Source organism: Aethalodelphis obliquidens, unplaced genomic scaffold (genome assembly GCF_003676395.1).
Source record: "Aethalodelphis obliquidens isolate GAN/ISIS:26980383/991018 unplaced genomic scaffold, ASM367639v1 scaffold39, whole genome shotgun sequence".
NCBI lineage: Eukaryota > Metazoa > Chordata > Mammalia > Artiodactyla > Delphinidae > Aethalodelphis > Aethalodelphis obliquidens.
The window spans coordinates 18,517,600-18,536,021 of NW_020837983.1; the positions used below are offsets into that span (position 1 = coordinate 18,517,600).

At 36.8% G+C, this 18,422-nt stretch overlaps 1 protein-coding gene across 1 annotated transcript in view; it reads left to right on the forward strand.

The window, feature by feature from the left end:
• Positions 1–18,422, forward strand: part of PKHD1L1 (PKHD1 like 1) — a 153,499-nt gene that overhangs the window by 119,519 nt on the left and 15,558 nt on the right. Inside the window, exons 63-72 of the mRNA XM_027131617.1 lie at positions 709–799; positions 4,441–4,589; positions 4,672–4,794; positions 5,356–5,467; positions 5,549–5,665; positions 7,319–7,484; positions 10,008–10,240; positions 10,433–10,600; positions 13,268–13,425; positions 16,008–16,143. Coding sequence (XP_026987418.1) covers positions 709–799; positions 4,441–4,589; positions 4,672–4,794; positions 5,356–5,467; positions 5,549–5,665; positions 7,319–7,484; positions 10,008–10,240; positions 10,433–10,600; positions 13,268–13,425; positions 16,008–16,143 — 1,453 coding nt within the window. The remainder of the gene's footprint in view (positions 1–708; positions 800–4,440; positions 4,590–4,671; positions 4,795–5,355; positions 5,468–5,548; positions 5,666–7,318; positions 7,485–10,007; positions 10,241–10,432; positions 10,601–13,267; positions 13,426–16,007; positions 16,144–18,422) is intronic.

Sequence of the window (18,422 nt, forward strand, 5' to 3'; positions counted from 1 at the left end):
TATCTTTTGAAAGGCATTTTTTTTAGTTTTATGAATTCCATTTGACTCTATTTTTATCATAATCTTTAAAAATAAGGCTGTTTAACATGCTTTAAATAAGTGAGATTTGGACCGTTTTGCTGATTCTATGTAGGCAAGAACTAAACCTTCTGTGCTCCATACTTTTCATTTTCTACCACTCTGATTTGGCTCATAAAATAAATTTGTTTAGTAATTACCTACTTGTTCTAACCCAGTTTTTTATTATAGCAGATTTTCTTTAATGAATGCCTCTACTGAATTTTATGGTCCACTGTAATTGCCTTAGTTGTCTTTTTCTTAATAAATCAAATTGGTAACAGAATATAACCAAAAAAGAGTGATAAAATTTTTGTAGCCTTGTTATAATACTGGAATTTTGTCTATGGCTTGTTAATATTCAACCACGTCCAGTGGATTCTGTGACAGAAATGAAAAGTAATCTCTTTAATGTAATGAAGAGTATAATGAAGTCTAAAGTATAGTATCTAGTGGTAGGTTTACACCAAGAAGCTAAGGTAATTTCAGTACTTCATTTGTATTATAAATTTGAATGGGGTGAATGTGAATTAAATTTTTACTCCTGGAAGTATCGTCATAATTAGTTTTCCAGTGTATGTTGCATACCTGCTCTCATTGCATAATTGTGTAAGAGCCTGACCCAAAGCATTTTCTTTATCGTTATACTAGATAAATAGAGGGACCAATACAGTCTTACAAAATAACGTAGTGGCTGGATTTGGAAGGGCAGGATATCGCATCAATGGTGAACCTTGCTCAAGTAAGTCTTTGGCATAGAGTCACTAAAATTAGGAAATAACTTGTCCAAATTTGTTTGAAACAAATAATTATTGCTTGTGAGTTGAAAAGTAATATTGCTTCTTCCTGGGCACTGAAAGAACTCAACAAACTAAATTATTTCCATATAATATTGGGTTTAAAGAAAAAATTAAAACCAATTTTCTTCTCATCCTTCACCCCTATCACCCTTCTCCAGCAGCCCCAGGATGCCACGCTCTTCCCTGGCCCTAGGACACTGCAGCCCCAGGTCCTCTCTTGAGACCCTGTCCCCATCCTCACCCTCTTGAGACCGGGCCTTGCTGCTCCCCAGGCCTTCCCCTCACAGTCACTGCCTCAGGGAGGTCCCTGAGCCCCAGGCTGAGGAAGGTGACCAGCCCTGTCCTTGTGATACCCTCATGTCCTTCTGTCCAATCCCATGCCACTAGCTGTGCCTGCCACAGCGTGTTTGCATTCCTGATCCCACTGGACATGAGCTCTTCCTTGACAAGGGTATCTTTATTCTATCCCTGTGACTGTAGAGGAGATGAGAAGGAAAGAGAAAATCAGAGGGATAACCAGGGAGACAGAGTGAGCCAGAGAGTGTAAGGGAGAAAAAGAGGGGGTAAAGTAGAGAATGGTGGACAGTTGGGTCTGATGGACTTGGGAAGACACAACAAGAGTGAGAGAGAGTAGTCCGGGCGAGAAGCAGTGGGATGAAAATAAAAGGGATCAGCAGAGAGATGGGGGAGGACAGAATAGGATAAGGTGTGTTGACTAATAGTATCAAGGGAATAAAAGAAGGATAGATCCTTTAAAAACAGGCTTTTAAGATAACTATTTTCCATGTTTATGATCCAAAAACTCTTAACAACAGCTTCAGTGCTTGTTTGATGGTACTGAACAGTGATTATCTTATCCCACCATCACTTTCCCAAAAGCAACTTGTAAGCATAGAGATACATGCCTATAGGGATATGTCACTACTTCATGCTTCCGCTTTAAAGGAATACATGCTCACTATTCATATGATAAAGCCTGCAAGCATGAAAAAAATCAAAGGACATGAACAGAGGGTTCTCAGACACATTTCTATCAGATTAGTAAAAATCAAGAATTAACTGAACAACTGCTCTCCTGACAAGGCTGTAGGGAAATAGTAACATTTACACTTTGCTGGTTGAAGGACAAAATGATATAACCCCTACAAAGGGGAATCTGGCAATAGCTACCAAAATTATAGAGGCATTTACCTTTAACTCAGCATTTCTACTTCCTGTAATCTAACAGTTGCCTCTACAGCAGTTAGAAAAAGAGTTGCCTCTACAGCAGTTAGAAAAAAAAAGGTTATTCATCACAGCGTTGGCCTGTACTGGCAGAAAATGGAAAGCTACCCTGTGTCCAGTTCCTGTGGGCTAGTTGTATAAAGCCAAACACTGGAACACTGGGCCCCTCTAAAAAAAAGAAGGAGAAAAGATGCATACTAGGTATTAATATGGAGAAATCACCAGAACATTCTAAAATGATAAGTGGAGGTTACTTAGAAAGGGAACAAAAGAATATGTATGGTATATGCATTTACATAAAGAAACACTGAAAGTGTAAAAGCAAAAAGTCATTGAAGGTGAGTAGGAACAGGGTGACTGGTCACTTATTACTGTATAACTTTCTATAAACTCTTGACTTTTAAACCAGATAACTTAATTATTGAATCAAAAAAGTCAAAGAATGCTAGACCTGCTGGCTTTACCTCTTGGGAAACTTAGCTAAAGGAAATGGAATTTTCTCTGAAAAACGTATAGCCCTTCTACAGTTGATTTTTTCAATCTCTATAGGTATTTTTGAAATTCTTTGAATAAGCATTTTTTTCTGTAAATTCAAAAATTGTTGGACTTCAGCTAACTTTTTTCTTGTACAAAGTACATTTTGAAGGAATAAAACAACTTTGCCACAGATATAACTGATTCCTCGATGTATGTTCTTTTTAAATATTTTAGTTCCCAACAGCTTAAAGTAGCTTTTCTTTGACTTAAATTTTTTAAATATAGGGCTTCCCTGGTGGCACAGTGGTTGAGAGTCCGCCTGCCGATGCAGGGGACACGGGTTCGTGCCCTGGTCTGGGAAGATCCCATACGCCGCAGAGCGGCTGGGCCCGTGAGCCATGGCCGCTGAGCCTGCGCGTCCGGAGCCTGTGCTCCGCAACGGGAGAGGCCACAACAGTGAGAGGCCCGCATACCACAAAATATGACCTGTGAATGTGAATATTTACTAATATGTATAATGCCACGTAATGCATTTTTCACTGAATATATTGATCTTCCTAAATAATCGGGAGTGTTTATAAGGAGCAACTGAAATATGAGGCGTCACAGAGGAACTGAGGGTTTCAGTTCCCGGAATGGGACATCAATTTACACAGTTCATCTCCCTAACAAGGGACAGGCTGGGATGCTGGGAAGGGAGCTCTGCCACACGTGGGTCCAAAGGTGGAGCCATCCTTGTCCATGGGGCTACATTGTGCAGAACCAAGGTGTAGCCATGCAGACAGCTTCTGAGGGAGGAAACAATAGAAACCAGGCCGACGACCATAGGTGAAATGTCAATCTCAAAGGACACTAGGAAGAGGGGAAAAGCAATCGAAGATGGAGGAAGTCAGATCCCAGGGAACTTGGACAAGAGAACTGGTACAAAGTACAGTTTAGGAGGCAGTGCTGCTCTTTATGGGGAATCCTCAAATTTATGCATGGTTGGGACGAGTTTTTAAGGCCACTGATCTGATTTGTACATAAGTAAAACTTTCGTGAAAATCCACTTTAATTATCCTGTATATTAATAATGGGTATAGCTTCCATTTATTGAGGCACTTTATGTGGTTTATTTCATTTCATTTTGAAACAACCCTGAATTAGACATTATAATTTTTTATATATGAGGAAACTTAAGTTATAAAATGCTAAGCAACTTTCCCAAGATCATGCATACATTAATTCAAGAAGTATTTGATGAGCACCTACCTCTGCATTACTTTCTAGGCTCTAAGAATCTGGCCACGAAGGAGCTAGACAGTTTCTTCTTTCATGAAGCTTACATTCTTATAGGAGAGAGGAGATGAATAATTCACAAATAAGTAGTAATTAAATATCAAAGTGAAAAAAATTTTAATTGCCATGTTAAGTGACTAAGGTGCTAACTATGAATCCGGTAGTCAGAGAAGGCCTTCTAAGGAAGTGACACTTAACTTGAAAATGGGCTGACCAGAAGGAACCCGTAACATTGATAGACAGCAAGTGGTATCATTGTGTTTTTCAAGTATAGCCTTGTTTGAATTCAAACTTCATAATCTTTCTAAAGAAATTCATGTTTAATCAGATATAATAAGTTAAGGGTGCTAGCACAAAAGTAAACTTTTGCAAATGAATATACAATTATTCTGAGTAACATTGAAGAGACAAATTAGATAAGAGAAATACTAAATAGAATAAACTGTAAGTAGCTGAACCATACAAATATTTGATCATGTTATTAAAATTTGCATCAGACTCATATATTTAACTTTTAAAAGAATTTCAACTTTAACTGATACTGCTTATAACTCTATGACTTGATTCATAATGTTAATTTACTGGTTCCATATTTCCTTCAAAGGTCAGTCTTATTCTCTGGAAAAGTGGTTTGACAATGAAGCCCATGGAGGTTTATTTGGTATCTATATGAACCAAGATGGCCTTCCTGGATGCTCTCTTATACAGGGATTTACCATTTGGGCATGCTGGGATTACGGAATTTATTTTCAGGTAAATGGATCCCAAAACAGTGATTGTTTATTTTCTTTTATGATTATATTTCATACGATGTAACCTCCAAGTTCTGTTACAGACCACGGAGAGTGTGCGTATCTATAACGTGACTCTGGTTGACAATGGAATGGCCATTTCTTCAATGATTTACACGCCACCTGCTGTATCTCACAGAATTTCCAGTAAAACAGTGCAGATTAAGGTAAGAATTGAACGCAGCCACACAAAGCAGAAAGAGCAACTCTGACAAGGGTAGAATTCTTGAATACAGATGATTTTCTTGACCTCTTTGCCCTACTAGCCACACCTCCTGCCTCTGTGCTCATTGCCTTCTGCCAAGAAGCTCTCCGTCCTTCCCTCTCCCCACTCCTTCCCTCAGCTCTTCTTGCTTATCACCTGCTAATCTTGCCACAATTAGTTAAATTTTCACTGTCTCTATGAAGTCTTTCCTGAACCAGCTTAGGTAGTTTTGACACTCCCTCCTCTTTTTGTTCCTACTTGCCTTGCACATACTCCTATCATGGAAACATAACATCTCTTTAAATATAATTATTTACATGCCTGTCTCCCCCCTCTGACTTTGAATGTCATCCACTTGGGGCAAAAATCACATCTTTTTTAACTTGGTTTAATGAATGATCCACTTCTCAAAGTTATACAGGTTGTGTTTTGCTACAGTGGCATTCATTACTATTCATTATTATGTTTTCTTTTAAGAAAAGTTATTATTAAAGCTTACTGTTTGAACTTTTTTTTAAAATAGAACTCATTAATTGTTGGAAGTAGCCCTGAATTTAATTGCTCTGATGTCCTAACTAATGATGATCCCAATATTGAACTTTCTGCTGCCCATCGAAGTTCTAGACCTCCCTCAGGTAAAGATTTTAGAACTTTTAATTTTGGGGTTCATATGAGTGCATATTCAAATTTCATTAACTTTCTTCTTTTTATAAAAGGTGGGAGAAGTGGGATTTGCTGGCCTACCTTTGCTTCAGCACATAACATGGCACCGCGGAAACCCCATGCAGGGATCATGAGTTACAATGCCATCAGTGGTCTTTTGGACATCTCAGGCAAGTTTAAACATAGTCGTTGAAAGTCTACTCAGTTAAGTTCTGTAAAGAATACGTAGAATATAACTAGTGATGTTTCATTGTTAGTTAAAAAAAATAATGATTAAATTAATCTGCTCAATACGACAAGCAAAGAAACCAGACATCAGAGTCAATTTCAAGAATAGTTCCCTGGCAACATTCATACATATAAAAGAACTGACATTTCATTTTCTTTTTAAAACAACAGAAAAAGCACTGGTCTAGTGATTTAATATTAATTAGTTTCTCTAAATCGTAAAGCCCTTTTATATAATTAGGGTTATATTTTATTAGAAGCTTTTATGACTGCAGAAATTTTAGTTCATAGAACTTAAATGTTTTGCCAAACTCCCACAGCTGCTGGCAGAACTAGGATCAGAATCAAGATCTCTTGACTTAAAATCTGCTGCTTTTTCACTGAACCAGACTGCATCCTTAAAAATGTAAAATAATTAAAATAGATGTAGTAAACATACCAAGTATTTTCGCTTTGCCCATTAAATACGCTGAGCCATTCTCTATTTCAGTTTAGCAAATCTCCCTTTCATGATAACTTTAACCAGTGTCACCTGAAAGAAAGCAGTTCAATAAATTAGACATCTAAGTTTTGACATATTATTTCTCATAACTTTAATTCCCAGAAATGCAGAACAAATTATCATTTTTTAGTGTTACTTGTAATGATACCCCTGCCAAAAATTATTTAACATGCTACATAGGTTTAGGACCAATAAAGGAGATCTACACAGGGAACAAACCGCATCTATTACTATAGTATTTTATTGATACTCATCTACAGGCTTATATTCATGTGTATACAATATTTTCTTAGGAGAAAATACAATCAAGCAGGGTAGTATATAGCACATAACTAATTTAAGAATTTTTTGGACTCCCTTTTTGCTGTTTTCAGTTTTGAGTTACTGGATTTTAAGTGCAAAGGGGATCGTTTTTTGATCTAATCAGTTTTATCTTTTGGCCACATAATATATGCAATAAGACCAGGAGAGCAATAATATTTCAGTTAGCCTTTGCTGCATAACAAACCATCCCCCAAATTCAAAGCCTCTAAACAACCGTTTATGAGCTCATGATTCTGTAGATTGGCAATTTGGGTTTTGTTCAGCTTGGTGATTCTTCTGCTCACCTTACCTGGGATTATTCACTGAGCTGCCATCACTTTACAAGATGTGTAGGGGCTGGTTAGTCTGGGACAGTCTCACTTCTGTGTCTGGTGGCTGGTGCTGGCCCTTGATGGGGTAATGAGAGTGCCAAATGTCTCCTAGGCATATTCACATGCTGGTAATCACAGAATTCCCCAAGAACACCAAGAGAGAGTGAGCCCTAATATGCAAGCACTTTTCAGATCTGTTTATACTACAATTGCTCTTGTCCCATTGTCCAATGCAAATCACAGAGAAAATATGCCAAGCTCAGAGAAAATATGGGAGAGGACTACTCAGTGGTGTGGATACAGTCCACAAATAGTGGTGGACTTATCTGCCACATAAGGTAAGAGTTCCATGTTCAAGGTAATGTTAAATGATGTGTTTGGTGGAATATACATGAAATGAAACTGATTTTACCCTTTCTCTATAGGAAATAATTGTGTTTCTATTATTTATGTTTTAGGTTCCACATTTGTTGGATTTAAAAATGTTTGTTCAGGTGAAACTAATGTGATATTCATTACTAACCCTTTAAATGAGGATTTACAGCATCCAATCCATGTGAAGAACATACAGCTGGTTGACACTACTGAACAATCAAAAATATTTATACATAGACCCGATATAAGGTAAAATATATGATAACTCAGTTTCTTCTTTTCTGTCATCACAGTTTTCCATTGTTTTCTTCCCCTGCCATAGATCTGAGAAAGTTGCTAAATTTAAAGTAACTGTTTATGTCTATGAAATTTCAATCAGCATTATGAAAATTAAGAGCATTTAACATATCTGTGTCTTCAGGTAAGTTGAAGAAGCTAGGCCTTAATATGTATATTTTCTGATACTTTTTTTTCCCATGTATCGTACATAGCACCATCATTAAACATAAAAGATAGAGAATGGGTCAGAAGTATATTTGTACATTAATATCTCTCCATTAATAGTCATTAGGAATGAAAGTCATGTCTATCATTTCTTCCCTTTCCCTTCCCTCTTTTGTCTCCTTTTGCTTTACAAATATCTTATTATATGCACCCCAACATGTACTTGGAAATTAAATGGGAATCATTATAATCATTGTGACTAAAAATATGCAGAAACTTTGAACAGTGATTTTTTTTTCAATCATAGAGGTTAGTTGGTGTCAGGATATTTCTAGAAGCTGAACCACGTAGATTCTAAGTCTTGAAAGAATATAGCCAATAACTGCTACTCTTCAAAAAATTTAGATATAAGACAATATTGGAGGAAAGAAAGTTTCCATTAGAGCTCTTTGACCATTTTCAGTATAGAGAGAAGACAAGAAATAATGCTAATTAAATATGCATCTCTTCAGAGAAATGCAGTGTTTCATAAATAGTTTGACTTCATCTGATCTTATTTTGATGACAACCCCATACCTCCTCATTTAATAATTGTTGAACTGCAGTGTTTTTTGGCTCAGTAGAGCTTCTCTCCACTAGAAAGCTGTTACCTCCTATTTAGTTATCATTGAATCTTTCAGATTTAATATATAATTTTAACATCTACGTCATGAAGAAAATACTACATTTAAAAATATGTCTTTGAGTCCTGTGCTTTTATTGGGATACTGTTAGCACAATCCCAGATCTCTTTTACTGAGTAGCTCACCCAGTCCCCAGATGCTCTAAATGTTGGCCAACAATGACCTACATTTGCCTGCTTTTCCGGAAGATTGCTCTTAGCCAAACAGGAATAAATGTGAGAGGCTAAAACTCTCCCTACCACTGCCTTCTTGTAGTCCACAAAAAATGACGAATTTATACAGGAGGACGGAAGGCCAGCCCCCTTGTCTCAAAGTGGAACAGCTCTGGGTGTAGTTCGTGATCAAGAGATTCTCCTGGGATCAGATTGAAGCTAGTCTATGGACCATAGTCATCTCCCTTTTCTTTCCCTTGCCCTATATGGCTTCTCTCCTTCCCTTTTCTCTCCTTCCCTTATTGAGGACTCCCTTAAAAACTCACTTGAACAAAAATCCACATCTCAGGCTCTGTTTCTTTGTAACCTGAAGTAAGACAGAGCCCTAAACCATAATGTAAGAGTGCCACTGGGCAGTCTATTCACAGACTTGCTCACAAAAACACTCTGCACACACTTGAACACAAAGAACACATGACCCACAGAAATATTTACTCAAATCATCTCCAAAACTAATACAGTAGAGTAAGGGATAAGTTATAGCTTCATGTCTTTCTTTGCAAAAATCTCAGATCTATTAGATAGTATTTTGCTGCTATAACTGTAGAATGAATTTCTGTTTCCCCATGGTGTATATCATATAGTGTAAGTATGCTGTATACTATATATAATATACAATGTATAGTACATTGCAAATTAAGCAGCCATTTTATTATTATAACCAGTTAACAGTCAACACTCCAGGTAGTTCAGAACGAAGGCAGAATACCATCTACGATTGAACTGCATGATGAGTTTATAGTATTTCATCTCTTACAGTTCAGGTGTCTACAGAATTGTTATTAAAATATATAGCATAAAAATCATAATTTAAGTATATCTGTTTGTATATATATATAGGCAAAAGTCTACAAGAATATATACTAATCTGTAATTGGTGATGAGCCTAAGAGCTTATGATAGAAAGGCGAAGGGGACTGAACTTATATTAAGTATTTAGATTATTTTATAAAAAGCATATGATACATTTATAAATCTTACAGACCCATTAAAAAAAGAGAAAGAAGGGAAAAATATAAAGACTTCCCTGCTAACACAAGGATTTTGTATGTCTGCACAACTGAGTAATTTACCTGCTCTTTGGGCAACGTTAGTATATTTTGAGCAATGCACAAATATGAAATCTATCATTTGACAAAGTATGGAATAGCAAAATGGAATTCTAATTTTATTTCCCACAGGTACAATTTGTCCTTTTGAAATGTTAATGGATTCATAATAGTAGACCAAATCAACACAATGGAAAATCAGGCCTCATTACAATGCTAATTACATATGCTACTTGGTCCCACTTTGAATCCTTTCTGAAATAAGATTCAATCAATTAATTTTTTTGATACTCTTATCAAATGCGCAAGTATATTCAAATGCTCTCTAGAGACAGGGAGGTATACCAAATCTAAGTATTCATGCATTTCACCTTTTCTTCACAGTAAGGTGAATCCATCTGATTGTGTAGACATGGTTTGTGATGCCAAAAGGAAATCTTTTCTTAGAGATATGGATGGCTCCTTTCTGGGGAAATCTGGTTCAGTGATACCTGAAGCAGAATATGAATGGAATGGAAATAGCCAGTTTGGAATTGGAGACTATAGAATTCCTAATGTGATGCTCACATTCCCAAATGGAAGTAGAATTCCTGTCACTGAGAAAGCACCTTATAAAGGTTTGTTGGGTCTTATTCTGTTAGTCCTCTGGTTCATGAAACAAAATATATCTTTTATTTTTAATGATTGATGTACTCAACTAATTTATATTTTCTACTTATTAATGTTATGTAACAAGCAAAAGATAGTATGTGGAAGCTTTTGTAAGGAGATTCTGTTTCATTTCAAAATGTGTATTCCTATGTTTCTAGGAATCATTAGAGATTCAACCTGTAAGTACATTCCAGAATGGCAGAGCTATCGGTGCTTTGGGATGGAATATGCAATGATGGTTATTGAAAGCCTGGATTCCGACGCAGAAACTCGCAGACTCTCCCCAGTAGCTGTAGTGAGCAATGGTTATGTTGATCTCATTAACGGTAGGTATTCAATGTAAGCAAACTAGGGTTACTCAAGGCATTCACTATTTACTGCATTCATGGACGTGTCTCATAAATTATCTGTCACGTAAAACTAGTAAACGTAGGGATTTCCTTGCCTTCTGTTTGTAAGATCTATGTGCAGGAGGGAGACTTGACTCTTCAGCAGTCCCCCACATTAGAAAGCCAGGACAATTACTCCAAATAGACCATTAGAAAAAGAAGAGGACATATGTATATGTATAACTGATTCACTTTGTTATAAAGCAGAAACTAACACACCATTGTAAAGCAATTATACTCCAATAAAGATGTTAAAAAAATAAAAAAATAAAATAAAATGCATTAATATCAAAAAAAAGAAAAGAATTAGAAGAGGAGGAAAGTTATTCCTTGAGTAATCTTTATAGGTATGAAGGTGGCATAAATATATTTAAGAAAAAATTGATCCAAGAGTCTGCAAAAAAAACAATTTTCTTTACATAAATTTAAAAAATGATAATATGATATTTGGAATACTTGAGAATGAATATTCTCAGCCTGCTTGTTTTTCATTCTCATGAATACTTGGAAGAATTAATGTTGAATCAGTGTGTTGTGGGGTTTTTTTGTTTGGTTGGCTTTGGTCTTTCTCATTCCTAATTCCTTTGACTGTCATGACTATCTTGTCAAGCTCCACAGTCTAGGTCTCTTCCATTCTGGTCCTTGGTGGCTGTAGCCCAAGGAGAGGCAATGGTCTCCGTGAGTCTTCTCATCCAAGACTTTTTGAATAAATAGGTGAACTTCTAAAAGTTACTGAAAACAGAGGGCAGGGACTCATTGTCTATTCCTGAAGTGCCACTGGGGGCTCAAAGATTAGTCCCTAATCAGGCTTAGAGTCTTTGAAGTGCTGAAGAGGCACATAACCTGGATCGGAAAGGTCTGTCCTGACGATGTCACAACATGTACTAAAATATTCTAAGATTCCCAAAATAGTCAATACCCTACAAGTTCATTTTTTTTTAACTCGTTGAAGAGAATAGAAGGAACTAAATCAGAAGTGTCTCAAAGTTACATGATTTTAAGTCACTCCCCACTTCTGCCCCAACATGCAGTCTGCCTGGTTTCTATGACCTATGATCAACCCAATTTCAAATGCTGCCTTTCAGATCTTATAAAGCAGAGACTGTGGGAAGAATTTTAGAGCAGTCGGTGAATAATGAAGATGTTTTCGAATTGCTCTGTTTTATATGGTGGAGAAAGGTTTCATTCTGTTTGCTTTTACATTTTCCTTTTCTGAAAGGCCATATGAGTTTTCCATTTACAATAGTGATATGACATTTCTCTTTTAAATAAATTTAAATTTTTAAAATGTCTCAATTTAATGAGAATGTAATTTAATGATAATGTAAACGATAGAAGCATGGCAAAAATTATGTAGGTGTTAGAAGGATTATTGAAGCTTGGGATGCACTATACTAGGTGGAAAGAAAAATTCCCAAGATAAAATTTGTACATACCACTAGAGTTTCCCTTTAAATTTTAGTACTCAATTTTATTTTTAAAATATGGCTTTTATCACTCTGAATTTTTCATTTTATACATAGAAATTTCTATTTTCAAAACCCACAATGAAGGTTTCTTCAAAAGTGGGATTTATATTTTGGATAATAAAGGATAGGTTATGCTCTACTTAAGCTTCAGAAGTTTATATTGGTTTAAAATTCAATCAAACTTCATTTATAAATATTGATAATAATTCCAAGCAAGCTAGGAAATTAAGCAAAGCTTATGAATAAATACATCAAGAAAATTCATCATTCCATGTCTCACTCACTGTTTTATACTTTAAAACTGAGTGAAATAGAGACGTTTTCTATAGCAGTCGTGTTACATGTGTTCTGGAAATGTCTGGATTCAGGTGCAAAACATCCACTTTCTTTTGGTTTTCTAGAAGGTTTAATGGAGTGTTATTTCTCAGATTGCTTCAGTTATTTAATGACGTTGACCCTCCAATAGTACCTATAATCACAGTCTTTAACAAAAATTTATTAATATAACAGTGGAGGAAGGTTAAAGGCAATAAAAAAACACAAAAGAGTTTGTTTTTAATTTTAATTTTTGTTTTTTTTTAATTTTTAATTAATTTACAAATTAATGAACGAATGAGTGAAAGACATAATTAATAAATCAGTGGTTCAGACATACAAATGTCCCTGTTATCTGTGTACAGGCTTTATTTTTAACAAATTATCTCTGTTATAGCATAGTTCTCAGCAAAGAGTCTGAGAAAGTTGGTTCCCCACCCAAAGTCACCTTTGTTAAATAGGAGAGAGCATCAAGCGTTTTCTTCCTCTCCATGGGGCCTGGACTTAAATGATTATTAAAGCAGAGATACAAGTAAAGCTATTTCCTTCAATGACCTTCCAGCACAAATCCTCAACATAGACCCTTCTGACCCTGGGCAGTCTAAAAGTAAGGATAGTAGAGAGGGAGTTGCTTCCCTGCCTTCCTTTTTAAGGCAAGGTTTGAGAAATAGCTTAGATCACTGAATGGATGGGTGGATGGATAATGGCTGTAAATGCTGAACTTGACCACTGCAATTTATTTTTAATACAATTACTCTTCGGGCTTTGCACTAATAATATTCATAGCACAGAACATGAACTTTCATTTGTTTGGATGTAGGCCCACAGGATCATGGCTGGTGTGCCGGGTACACATGCCAGAGAAGACTGTCCCTGTTTCATAGCATCGTGGCTCTGGGCAAATCTTATGAGGTCTACTTCACTGGCACTAGTCCCCAGAATCTTCGACTGATGTTACTTAATGTTGACCATGACAAGGTAAGGCAAGATAGAAATTATTTCTTAAGAGTAATTGGTTTCAGGTGCACAGGCAAGTGATTGATTCAGTTATACTAATACATGTATCTATCTGAAACTAACACAACATTGTTAACTACACTCCAATATAAAATACAATTTTTTTAAGTAAAAAAAAAATTATTGATAGCTATGTGAAAAAATAATAAAAACATAAAAATTATCTATTTCATTTACTGACTGTCAAGAAATGCACTTTGTCATTCAGTAATTCTATGAAGATTATTTCTGTTCAATTATTTGAAGTAATAAATTTTTTAAAATCTAAAAAAGAAAAAGAGTTATTGGTGTTATGTGCATATATTTCTATCTGCTAAGGACTTTATCTCCTTCCCTGTCCTCTGGAACATCGTCAGCCTTACAGCTCATTTTCAAGGACCAGTAGGGTACCATAAAAATACTGTGAGTCCAGACGGTTTTCATCAGCCTGAGAGCACATATGAATTCCAAACACCGCTCCCCATATGCACTTGTTTGTGCTGCTCCCTTTGAGGGGCAACAGTGATTTCTGACTTGTGAGATTAGCAAGCCCACCTGGACCTTTACATAAAAATGGCATGCATCTAAAACTGGTCACTCGGGATTATACTTTCATTCTTCCATGCTGCTGTTATTATATATGTCAGAAATACACCTTCGGAATTTACTTCAGAGATCACAGCACATTATCTGAAGTATCTTCAATAATGTCAACTCTGCTATAAACGGAATTCAGCCGGGATGGTTAACTTTATATACGCTATGCCAGTGGAAAAAGAGTATGAGGTCAAGCAGAAGTCTCATAATATAGATTTTCTTTTCTAAGAGTATGAGATTTGAAAGTCCCAGAGTAGAACGTGAAGAAAGGACACTGATAAGAGGAAGCAGAGAGAGGGGTAAGGAAAGGAGACACCTGAGAACGGCGATAGCAGTTCCATCCTTTCAGCTGCTCAAGATAAAACCTTGGAATCAGTCTTTTTGTGTGTGTGTGTGGTACGCAGGCCTCCCACTGCTGTGGCCTCTCCCCGTTGCGGAGCACAGGCTCCGGACGCGCAGGCTCAGCGGCCATGGCTCACGGGCCCAGCTGCTCCGCGCCATGTGGGATCTTCCCGGACCGGGGCACGAACCCGTGTCCCCTGCATCAGCAGGCGGACTCTCGACCACTGCGCCACCAGGGAAGCCCTGGAATCACTCTTGATTCCTCTCTTTCTCTCACATTCCTCATCTAGTCCATCTGCGAATCCTGTTGAGTCTTCCTTCAAAATAACCAGAATCACCATCACGTCCAGCACTACCATCCGGTTTGAGCCAACAGTATCTCTTCCCTGGATTAAGGCAGTTGCTTCCCAACTCCTCCTCCTGCTCTGCCTTTGTTCCCTCTGCTGTCTGTTCTCACCTCATTAGCCACCGAGATACCTTCAAGACATAAGTCAGAGCAGGCCATTCCTGTGCCCCAAACCCTGCAATAATTTCCCTGTTGGCCTTTGCACAAGAGCCAGAGTCCTCACAAGGCACCCTGAGACTCTCCCCCAACCCTTAGCTCTCTGACTTCTTCTACTCCTCCAGCCATACTGGGCTCCTTGCTGTTCCTCAATATACCAGACATGCTATCACCGGGGCCTACGCTTCCAGTGGTGAGTCTGCCTGGAATATTCTACTCTGGGTGGCTGACTCCCCCACCTCGTCAACTCCCATTCTCCTCAGTAGGCCTACCCTGACCACCCCTCCCTGCCTGGCTCACCCAATTACTCAGACTCTGATCTACCTTTTCTTTTTTTCCATAGCACTTATTACCTTCTAACATGCTTCATACTTTAATTTTTATTTTTTCTTTTATTTATTGTCTCTCCTTATTCTAGAATGTAAGCTCAAATAGGGCAGAGACTTTTGAGAGTTCCTAAAATAGTGAATGAAAGAGAATATTTTTAACTTTAAAAATAAAAATGGTAACTCTGAAGTAACGTGACTGTTAATATTCTGAGCCTCTGCAAACAATCTCAAAAGAAGATTCCAAAACTACCTGTAGCTTATTAGATTCCTTATAAATTCCTCCCCACCTTTGCAAAAGCTAAGTCTCCTCACTTTATGCTTATACCTGATAGCATGAAATGTGGGGAATGAACATGAAAAATGACCAAAATTTAATGAGGATAGTTTTTTGACTGACTTTTTTTTAGTCTTATTACCAAAATCAGAGAGAAGCATTTTTTTCAACATTAAGTGCCTAATTGTGTGTGGTTGCATTGTACAGAGCACTGCTAACTCTCCTGTTTCCCATGCCCCTAGAGTTGAAAGCCTGTATTGAACATTATCTTTTAAAGGAACCCTCTCTTTAATTTAGAGATTGTCCTCTAATATTTTTTTCTTACATTGCATTCTTTTCTATGGATGGTTGAATGTAAATCTGTTTAAAATTTTTAACTCAATATGTATCCTGAATCCATAAAAGTTAGTTTTAATATTCTCCAGAAGGCATGTATAAAGGATATTTTTTAAGTGCTAAATTCTAAATATTCTGTTTCATTGTTCTCTTAAGATGCAGAAATGTTGTTTATTTTTAACAGGCTGTTCTGGTGGGAATTTTTTTCCCCACACGTCAACGTTTGGATGTCTATGTGAACAATTCATTGGTCTGCCCCCAGAATACAGTATGGAACTCCCAAAAGAAACACTGTGAACTTAATCGACATGTGTATACAGGTATTTCCTCAGAAAAATACAGCATACCTTGTATATGTATACTTAATTATGCATAACATTCTTTATAATGTTTCATTATAATATTTTTAGTTCCTTAGCCCTTGACAAATACAAGAGAAAATAAATTTTTACCCGTGGTCCACCAAACACTAAAATGTGTTCATTTATAACATGTGTGTCCTGAAAGATCACTCCAGATGGAATTCTTACCTATCTGCACACATGCAGATAAAAGTTTGTGCGTGTGACGGATATTCCTTTGCCTCCTGAGAACATTTACATTCTGCACATTTAGTTCACTTATTCCTGCGTACAGAAGAGATTTTTTTGCTTAAAATTTTCACCCTATCTCTGCTTTACTTCTGTTTCATAGAGGTCAGAACCTAAGTTCATTGGCAGTCACCAGAAGTATTGCCAAGAAAGCTAGCATAACCTTAGTTGAGCACCATGAGGTAAATATTATGACGTAAACTCTGGATTTAAAGGAAATATATGGAAGAAGCTAACTTACCCATTTACCAGTGTTGCGAGACCAGGATTTATCTCTATTCATTGAATTTTTTTATTAAACAGGTACTAATAAGGCCAATCCATTCCTTTCCACATGTGCTACTTATCATCATTTTTTAGCTGTGCCCCATAATCCTGGCTAACGATTACATAAATGTGTGCTGTATATCATAATATAAGCTTGACGGGAGAGTGTGAATGGATACCCATATTCATTACCATCTGTGAAGCAAGTCCTACTTCTACTAATAATATGAACATCTGATATTTCCAGAGACATTACTATGTGTCAGGCACTGTTCTAAGTGCTTTGTATATAATAACTAACGGTTACTATATCCTAATAACACTTTGAGGTAGGCGCAGATGAGTAAACTGAGACACAAGGGAGTGAAGTAGTTTGCCAAGCTTTCTGTCTTAGCTTGGGCTGCCATAACAAAATGCCGTAAACTAGATGGCTTAAAAACAAATTTCTTTTCTCATGGTTCTGGAGGCTGCTAGTACGAGATCAGGGTACCAGTATGGTCTGGTTCCAGTGAGAGCACCCCTCCTGACTTGCAGGTGGCTGCCTTCTCACTGTGTTCTCAGGTGGCAGAGATAGAAAGTGAGGGAGAGAGAGAGACAGAGTGCTCTGGTGTCTCTTCTTATAAGGGCATTAATTCATCATGAAGTCCCCTCCCCACCCTCATGACTTCATCTAAACCTAATTATTTCGCCAAGGCCCCCATCTCCAAATACTGTGACATTGGGGGTTATGGCTATAGCACATGAATTTTGGGGGGGCACAGTTCAGTCCAGAGCAGTATCAAAGGTGGTAGGGGCAGAGCAAGGTACCGATCACAGAGAGTCTAGCTCTAGAACCCACGCACTTAGCTATTATGCTACATTGCCTCTTTAGAAGCTAAGAGAGTGTGTTATTTTTACTTACAAATGATTGCACGTATTTACAGCTTAATTTTCATAAATTTTAACTCTTTTTTTTAAAACGGTGCTTTTGGTACAAAGTACTCTATCGTTCAAGTCAAGAAAATAAAAATTATCTCAACAGGCAGAATTTAATACAAGGAACTGGTTACACAAGTCTGCAAAACAACACCACCACTGCCCTTTTAGAATTATTTTTTTCTGAAATAGCATTGCTTTTAGATAAACATTTTTCTTTGATACTTGGAATGGAAAATAATATCCCTGTATTATGAATCTATACCTATCTTTTTAGATTACCCAAAATGTTTATTATTATCTATATCTCTGATTCCTTCCATTACTGTGAAGACATGAGAAGGTTAGCTTGGATAAGTGGTGTACGCACCTGTAACAGTAGCTTGAGAGCAGCTTCAATTTATAATACAAAAACACATTTTTCAGATTCACAGAATGTTTAAGCCAAATTGCATCTAGAACTTATACTAGAAGATATTTTTTAAAATGTAGTAATAATGAAATGGCTTCTTAATGCCATTGCCATGAATATCTATTACATTAATAAGAAATTACCTCTTTTTTCTAAGATTCTAATTTCTTTTTCTTAGTAAGCCTCACCATGAAATGTGGTAAGAAGCTACATGTCACATTCCAGTCTTACTATACTGTCAGACTTTGGGCCCAATATGTGTTTGTGGATTTATTATTTCTTGGATGTTGTTTATACTCTGCCCTGAAATCAGTAATATTTATTCATTACATACATATATATGTATATATAATCTCAATCACTTTTACAAAATTCAGTGCCCTAGTAGAATTTGTTTTGTGTTGACCGTTTTCAG